At 49.5% G+C, this 8159-nt stretch overlaps 2 protein-coding genes across 7 annotated transcripts in view; both read right to left on the reverse strand.

The window, feature by feature from the left end:
* Nucleotides 1-1806, reverse strand: part of TMEM50B (transmembrane protein 50B) — a 9309-nt gene extending 7503 nt beyond the window's left edge. For both annotated transcript variants that reach the window (XM_015617159.2, XM_015617148.2), the window contains exon 1: nucleotides 1727-1806. The gene's annotated coding sequence lies outside the window, so the exon portion shown is untranslated. The remainder of the gene's footprint in view (nucleotides 1-1726) is intronic.
* A 2902-nt stretch (nucleotides 1807-4708) lies between these two features.
* On the reverse strand, nucleotides 4709-7956 carry DNAJC28 (DnaJ heat shock protein family (Hsp40) member C28). 5 transcript variants are annotated; one of them, XM_015620716.3, is made up of 3 exons: nucleotides 7837-7956; nucleotides 6780-6910; nucleotides 4709-6057 (listed from the first exon to the last, which is right to left on the reverse strand). In XM_015620716.3, exon 3 carries the CDS (start codon nucleotides 6005-6007, stop codon nucleotides 4907-4909), a length of 1101 nt encoding a protein of 366 aa, XP_015476202.1. In that variant the 5' UTR covers nucleotides 6008-6057; nucleotides 6780-6910; nucleotides 7837-7956; the 3' UTR covers nucleotides 4709-4906. The 5 variants fall into 5 exon arrangements, with proteins under 5 accessions (XP_015476202.1, XP_015475996.1, XP_015476280.1 ...); XM_015620510.3 differs by having other exon boundaries at nucleotides 6738-6910; XM_015620794.2 differs by lacking the exon at nucleotides 7837-7956 and adding an exon at nucleotides 7655-7754.
* Between the last annotated feature and the right edge of the window lie 203 nt (nucleotides 7957-8159).

Genomic DNA, 8159 nt, shown 5'->3' on the forward strand with positions numbered 1-8159 from the left:
AATAAACTGCATTTAAATAAACCAGCCCCAGTGCAAAGCTGAGGCTCCACAGACAGCACAAGCCAGGCTGAAGTTTGTCCCCACGAGGATCAACAGGGACAGCCCAGGTTCCTCGGGCTGCACACACACCTCTGGTGGAGGCAGACGCTTCCAGCTGGAATTTCCCACCTGGATAAAGGTGCAGAACTCACTCTCTGCTTTAAACTCTTCCACCCACACACCTCCCAGGGAGGAAACAGGTAAAGCCCTTGGCGTTCCCAGTCCTTCAACGCCCTTCCCACCATCAGCCTCCTCCCCTTTCCCAAGGACAGCCAAGAACATTCCTCACTCGTGTCAAGCGAACAAAAACACATCTGCAGGAACAAACTGGAGACTCTGAACAAAGTGAGCACAACTGGAGCTGTAAAATCCACCCCTGGCAGATGCCAGCACTGACACTAACCCCACTGGTCTGTCATGCAGGCAGAAAACACAACAGCAGCTCCACACTTTCACCTGAAAAATCAGATTTTCTCTCCCAAATGAACTGACTTCACTTGAACAAAATACTGAAAGTAATCAAGGAAGTACAAAAAGTCTGCAGGAAGAAAAATGCCTTAATGTGGAATATCATTGGGTTAGTAAAGAACAGAACCATCTGTTTCCAAAGAGGAGAGGAAAAGACAGAAGGAAAAAGGGAAGTTGGTAATGAAGAATATTCAAGTTTTCATTGAAGAAGGTGCACCTTCCACAAGCAACTCATCAGAATATCCTTTAGGTCACACATGAACCCACATGCACAGAGGATGAAAAGGAAACCAGGAGCTTATGTGAACATTTCTGCTACCCCCACTATCATTTTCCCACTTATTTCAGTGATTTCCTGCAGCTTCAGTTCTCCCTAATCCACAACACTGGGCTCTGCTGTCTAATTAAGTACTACAGAAAGACAAGAGCAAATAAACGAGGTTTAAATGAATTCGTACAAAAACAAGGCCGTGTGAAAAACTTATTAAAAAGCAATATTGGAGAAATTTATATTCCTTACAAGGCTCCATCCCTGGCAGTGCCCAAGGCCAGGCTGGACATTGGGAGCTCCTGGGACAGTGGGAGGTGTCCCTGCCATGGCTGGGCTGGGAATGGGTGGGCTCTGAGGTCCCTCCAACCCAACCCAACCCAACCCAACCCAACCCATGATTTATCCCTGTACAGGAACGCGCTGCTCAGCCCCAAAACTGCCCGCAGCAGGGGTTTTTGAGGGGGCTATTAAAGTTTGAAGGCTTGAGGAAGTAGAGGTAAAACAATAAGAAATAAAACTCTGGATTTGGCGATTCTCCAGAGGCGGGTTGTGCCTCAGGCCTGCACCGGGAGGAACCGGGGCATGACGGGGCACGACAGCCGCGACCCCACGCTGCTGCCACAGCGGCTCCCGACCGCAGGAATTGTTATTCAGACTAAACAAGACTTTTTTATTTTCCCTTTAACTTCACCTACGGACCCCAACTCTCCGCGGAGCACCGGCGGGGCGTCCTCAGGGCCGGACAAGCCGTGACATACCGGGACGTGCCGGTGTCCCAGGGGAGCGGCCTGGGGGTCCCTCCCGGTCCGGGTCCTGCTCTCCACCCCGCTCTCTCTCCCCATCCCGTTCCCTCTCCCCATCCCGTTCTCTCTCCCCATCCCGCTCCCGCCCCGGTGCCGTTCCCGGTGGCGTTCCCGGTGCCGCCCGGCCCGGCGCGGCCGCACGTACCCGCTCCTGGGCGCGCCGCTTCCGCCTGCGGGCACCGAGCCCCCTGACTGACGCACGCTCTGGCCAATCAGAACCGAGCGCTGCGCATCAGCCGGGGGCCGGGTGAGGGCTCAGCGCTGTGATTGGTCAATGAGGCTCCACACGCCACGAGCCCCGCCCCTTCCCGCTCGGGCGGGAAGGGAAGGGGCGGGGGCACCACGCTCCCGCCTTTTCCCCGGGCCACGCCCCTTTCCCCTCACGGCCGGAGCGGCCCCGCCATGGCGGCCCCCTCACGGCCCCCTCACAGCCCCGCCATGGCTGCCCCCTCACAGCCCCGCCATGGCTGCCCCCTCACGACTGGAGCGGCCCCGCCATGGCGGCTCCCTCACGGCCCCCTCACAGCCCCCCCATGGCGGCCCCCTCAGGCCGCAGAGCCGCCTCCCACATGGCCATAAATGACCCCCGGCCTCTTCCGCTGCCCCACGGGAACAGCATTATATATATATAAGCTCATCCCATGTTGAAATAGATTAATTTCACCCCTAAATGCTTTTTAAACCTCAGTCCGGTGTCTGGTTTAATGAATCTAAACAGAATTAATAAACACTGGTAAATTCTAATTCATAGGATCCGTCATGAAATGGTCTGGGTTGGAAGGGAACCTACTGGACAAGCAATATGGGGGTAAGAAACACATCAATAAACTCATGAAACAACCCATCTAAAACAGCAAAACAGGTGACAAAAGACAGACAGTGAATAAAATCTCTGGGCAAGGAGAAGAACTGGATCAAAGTCAGCATTTTGAGGATTAGAGAGCACATCTCACACACATGGAATTAAAAGAATCAGATTGTCCTCAAAGTCTTCTTTTCCTCCTTTTTTAACCTTACATGTACACACTGGTCCATCAAGTCCGGAGACACCACACACCCTGTTCCCTCAGAGGGAAACCTTCTCCCACTAAGAATAAAGATTTATCACTTAGGTATTTCTTTTACCAGATGCCCTGCTCTCGCTTCTCCTTTATTCCTTTTCCTAAGAACCTTCTCTGTACCTCCACGTTCATCCTGAGATGTTACTGCTCTGAAACACAGAAATCCTCAGCAGGATTCCACATTTACAGTGCCTAGAGAAGGGAAGAATTTCTTCTCAACACTGAGTTTAAATCTCTGTTTCAAGCCATTCCTACTTGTCCCATTAGGCAAGAAACAGATTCCTTACCTTAAGAAAAACTGATACCTCAAATATTGTATCTTCATAACATATAAAATTATAGATGCATATAATCTTTTGTCTTCATATTAAGATGCCACTTAAGCCTTTCAAGCCACAAGATTAGACCAAGATTAGACCAAGAAACAGGAATAAAGAAGGTGTTTTTGGATCTGGGATCAGCAATGATTGCACCCTTTTCCACAGTCATAAAATAACATTTATCAAATTCAAATTAACATTCTGGTGACAGCCAGAAAAATTCCTTCTGAAGCCATTCTCTCCTGGTTTTTCTGTGTGCAGTAGTTGATATTCCTTAGTATTGACTAAACATTGCTCTTAAGGTTTTGTGGGCTCAAAACAACAAGATTATAGACAACACTGAACTCCTCTACATACCTGGGGAAAATAAAAGTGGATATTTTTTCCTATTGTCACTGTAAATGTTGCAGAAGTGGATTTTTGTGCCTGGCAGCTTTTGATGACATCAGTGCAAGGCTGATTTAAAGTACCACGGTTAGGTCATAAGTGCCCCATTTAAAACCAAGAGGTTTTAAAAAGAACATAAAAATCCCTCAGTCTGCTGATTCACCCTTTATGGCACCTCTGATATGCAAAGTGCTGATGATTCTCTGTGAGCCAAAGTGGATCCCATTTCCTGCAACCTGGTTTCTCCTTACCCTTGTGCCATGAATTTGATTTGCTCCTGAAATCTCCCACTGGATTTGTCTGAACAGCAATTCTGATCCAATTCCTGCAGATCATGAGAATCAAAATTGTGGGTTTTTCAAGAGTATTATGTCAAAGGACCTTCAAAAAAGTACCTTTAATTAACAGTTTTCATTGTAAACAGAATAAAATATAAAAATAAAAAAGAATAAACGATGGAAGTAAACATTCATACACAGCTGCTGGGGCCAGGCTGGGAGAGCTGGGGGTGCTCAGCTGGAGAGGAGAAGCTGCAGGGAGAGCTCAGAGCCCCTTGCAGGGCCTGAAGGGGCTCCAGGAGAGCTGGAGAGGGACTGGGGCCAAGGGCTGCAGGGCCAGGAGCCAGTGAATGGCTTCAGAGTAGGATTTGATGGGATCTTGGGCAGGGATTGTTCCCTGGCAGGGTGGGCAGGGGCTGGGATGGAATTGCCAGAGCAGCTGGGGCTGCCCCTGGATCCCTGGCAGTGCCCAAGGCCAGGCTGGACATTGGGAGCTCCTGGGACAGTGGGAGGTGGCCCTGCCATGGCAGGGGGTGTTCACCAATAAATAAATTACCAAGACCTTTTTCTGTGTTAGAGATGCAAAAATGGACTGGTGCACAGGTACAGTCCAAGCCAACATCCAGAACCCTCCCTTCACAGCCACAGAATTTAACCTTAAAGAGGTGAATGTACTTTTAAAAAATATGCAGGGAACCTGCCAAAAATTCATGAGCTGTAAGTATTGAAATAAGAGTACAAAGGTCAAACAGGGCACAGCAAGATGCTCGCCTCCACTCTGATGTGTTTTCCTTATGCCTCTTTCCCCTTTGAAGTGATAAGAGACTGTAAAAGCGATTACAGTCTGTGCTGAAGTGAGGCATTAATTTGGATTTCAGCAGAAGGAAAATGACCTGCAAGAGAAGAACTGATGTGTTGCTGCTGTGGTTTAACCCCCCAGGGGTGGGGAGGTGTGAAAGGCACAAAAGGTGCTGTGCAAACCCTGCCCAGCAATAAAAACACCCTGGAATGGTCGGCACAGTCTCCAGCCCAAATCAAACACGCAGACTAATGATGACAAAAAAATAACTCTACCACAACCCAAACTGGCACATTTCATTTAATAACATTTAAAAATAATTGAGTTATTTGTAATGCAAATGCTCATCACACAACCAAATTTCCTTCAAGCAGGGTGACAGTGTGGATTTCACATTTTCACTGAACCTGAAATTTCTCTAGTGCTATATTTTATTAATAAAGTGCATTCAAAACCTTGATAAGAGGAATTAGCATGAAATTATTTCGGTGTAAGTTTTAACCACTTCAAAAGAGAAGACTTCCACCCAAACCTTTTGCCCTCTTCCCCCTCGTTTTCCTTCGTGTCTGAATCAGAAACCTTTTCCACGACAGCCTCGTAAGTCTTTCGTGCTCGGAGGATTTCCTTGTCCATGCTGAAATGCACCATTTGCCTGCTGAGAATGGGCACCACCAGGTTGAAGTTGTCAACTCTCTTGTTTAATTTCCTGATGTCTTCCTCGAACTGCTCGCAAATCCGACCCCACTGCTTCTGCTCCGACAGCGTCATGGGCTCCCCCAGCTTCCTCCTGGAGGCCACGATGCTGTTCCTCAGCCGCTCGATGGTCTCCCGGATCTCCTTCTGCAGCAGGATCCACTCGGGCTGGTACCCATTGTCGATCAGGATCCTGTTCAGGTTGTGGGTCATGGGGTCGATGTGGGGACTGTCCGAGAACTTCTGCAAAGGCTTCCCCTTGCCGCTGAGGTTGTCGAAGTCTCCCTTGGCCATGGATTCCTGGATGAGGTCCTCCACCAGCCGTTCCACCGCCTGAGTTATCTTCACCTTCTTGCTCTGCCGCACGTCCTTGGCTCTGCTGAGGTCGCTGCCGGCGTAGCGGCTCTCCAGCCTCTGCTGCCGGTACTCCAGCACCTGCTCGGTGGCGCGGTCCACGCGGAACTGCATGTACTGCTTCTCCCGCTGGCTCGGCGTGCCGATGCCCACGCCCTCGAAGCTCAGGTAGTGTCTGTGCTGCAGGGACTTGGATTTGAACTGGTCCTCCTCCTCCTCCTCGCCAGAGTCTGATTTCTGTTTGGCTGCCAGGTCGCTGAGCACAACCCTGTAGGCCTCCTCCACCCTTATGAAGGCCTTGGAATCGGCCATGCCGGAGCTGCTGTCTGGGTGGTATTTTTTGGCGAGATTGCGATAGGAGTTTCTGACATCATCCATGGAACATCCTTCCTCGAGCTCCAGAATTTTGTAAGAGTCCTTGACATCGTTTTTGGGTTTGTAACCCGACAACATCCTGCAGAGAAACGGCTTCAGCTTCCTTGGGACCATGGCTCCCCGTCCCATGAAACAATGTCCCATGTTGTTAGGCAGCATGACACAAAGCCACTGGGGATTTCTTCAGATGCAGCTACATTATAAAGAACCTACAGACACATTTGTACAAAAAACATGTTAAATATCCTTTTTTCTAAAGAACTTCCAGGGCACAAGTCATATCTTTAGCCTGACATATTAAAGAAATCTCTACTAAAATTCAGCAGTATTTTTTTCTTTTTCAGACTAATATTGAAATCACAGAATCCCAGAATGGTTTGGGTTAGAAGGGACATGAAGGGCCACCCCATCCCAGCCCTGCCATGGCAGGGACCCCTCCCACTGTCCCAGGAGCTCCCAATGTCCAGCCTGGCCTTGGGCACTGCCAGGGATCCAGGGGCAGCCCCAGCTGCTCTGGCAATTCCATCCCAGCCCCTGCCCACCCTGCCAGGGAACAATCCCTGCCCAAAATCCCATCCAGCCCTGCCCTCCTTAAGCTTAAAAGTCATTAATTTACATTTCTAATTAATTACTATTGAAGTAGTAGTATTACAATGTAAATGAAAATTAATTCACCATTTATTTACATTTTTCTGGTATGACAACAGGAACACAGGTTTGTTTTGCACTGCAGAATTCCCTGGAAGAATTTTTATCCCCTTTATTTTTCTATTATTTATTTTATTGCAAAATAAACTTTCACCAAACTCATGCCAGCGTAAACTGGAAATAAGCTTGATGCTGAGCAACAACTGCTGAAACAAATCCCTCCCTTTTCCTCTGTACCTACATTCAACAATTTCCTACTCCCTTGGATCAAAGCCTCTACGACCTGGTATGTTCTCAAAGGAGGTCATCACAGCACGATTTCAGTATTTCACAGCAACATCTGGATCAGCACTCAGGTTATAGATTCATTTAGTTCAGCCTTTGTATCCCAGCAGTGGCCAAACTGGCATAAACCTGGAACTCAGAACAGATCGATAGCAGTCAGTATTCCCTCTGTCAGCAATTCCAGTGATTCTGGGTTATCCGGGGACACAGCCAGGGCAATACCTCTGCAGGTAACAAAGTCAGTCCTTATGTAAAACCCAAGTGGAAGATTGTAACACTTAACTGGACGCACCGGTTACACATCAGCCAGCTCCTCTCTATTCATGGAAATCCTTAAGAAAATGCTGGATCAGTGGAGCTAAAGACACAGAGAGAGCAACATCTCCTTTGCTCGCTCCGTTTTCAAACAAAAAAACTAGGTCAAATCAACTCCTCCAGGTTAATAAAAGAATAACCAGCATTTATGTCTCCTGTACAAACCAAATTGCCCTTCTGCCCTAACCCAGAGAAGGAAAACGACAAGAACTTGGGACTGGATCAGTCCTCAATGTTTTCAGCTGGCTTTGATCCATGTAAGGTAATAGGTCAGCAGCTTGTGATAATGGAGCTCGTTAACACGTTGTATTTATGATCCGGTGATATCATTCCGTCTGGGTGGCGGACAAAGACAACAGCTGAGTTTTATACGGCCATAAAACCCCGTGTAACCACTTAACATACTTAAACATGATCATACTTAAAAATTATCAATAAATACAATAAATACACTTTCTAAATTTCTAAATTCAATTACTGCTCCGAAAGTGACCTTCTCATAACTCGTTAGCGATTTCAATAAACTTATTCTTAAAGAGCCATAAGTAGAACCCTCACCTCCCGAGAGGCCGGCTGGGAAAGGGGGGAGTTACTCCCTGAAGAGTGAACTGAGAGATCCCCGCTGGGATTTGTTTAGGGGGGATGGATGAGGCCTCCCCCAGGAGCCGGCCCCGCTCCCGCCCTCCCTGCTCCGCAGGGCCCCACACCTGCGAGCCGAGCCCGGCCCGCCCCCGCCTCACCTGCTGCCGCCGCCCGGCCCGCGGGAACGGGCCGGGAACGGCGCCGCAGGAAGGGGAGGAGCGGCAGGAACGGAGGGGCCGGGCCGCGGCTGTGACCCCGCGATCAAGGACGGAGGGAGGGAGAGAGGGGAAGGACGGAGGGGGGACGGAGGGGAAGAAAGGGGGCAAAACGAGAGGGTCGGGGGAAGTGAGAGAAACGGGGAAGTAGGGAAGAAGGGAGAGGGAAAAGGTGGGGAAGGAAGGGAGGACGGTGGGAGAGGGTCGCGCTTGTCCCCGCTCTCCGCCGGGGGGCGCCCGAGGGCCGCCGCAGCCGTGAGGGGCGG

Source organism: Parus major, chromosome 1 (assembly GCF_001522545.3).
Source record: "Parus major isolate Abel chromosome 1, Parus_major1.1, whole genome shotgun sequence".
Classification (NCBI taxonomy): Eukaryota; Metazoa; Chordata; class Aves; order Passeriformes; family Paridae; genus Parus; species Parus major.

Excerpts from the sequence above, each read along its gene's own strand:
- DNAJC28 (XM_015620716.3), bottom strand. The coding sequence starts at position 6,007 with ATGCTGCCTAACAACATGGGACATTGTTTCATGGGACGGGGAGCCATG.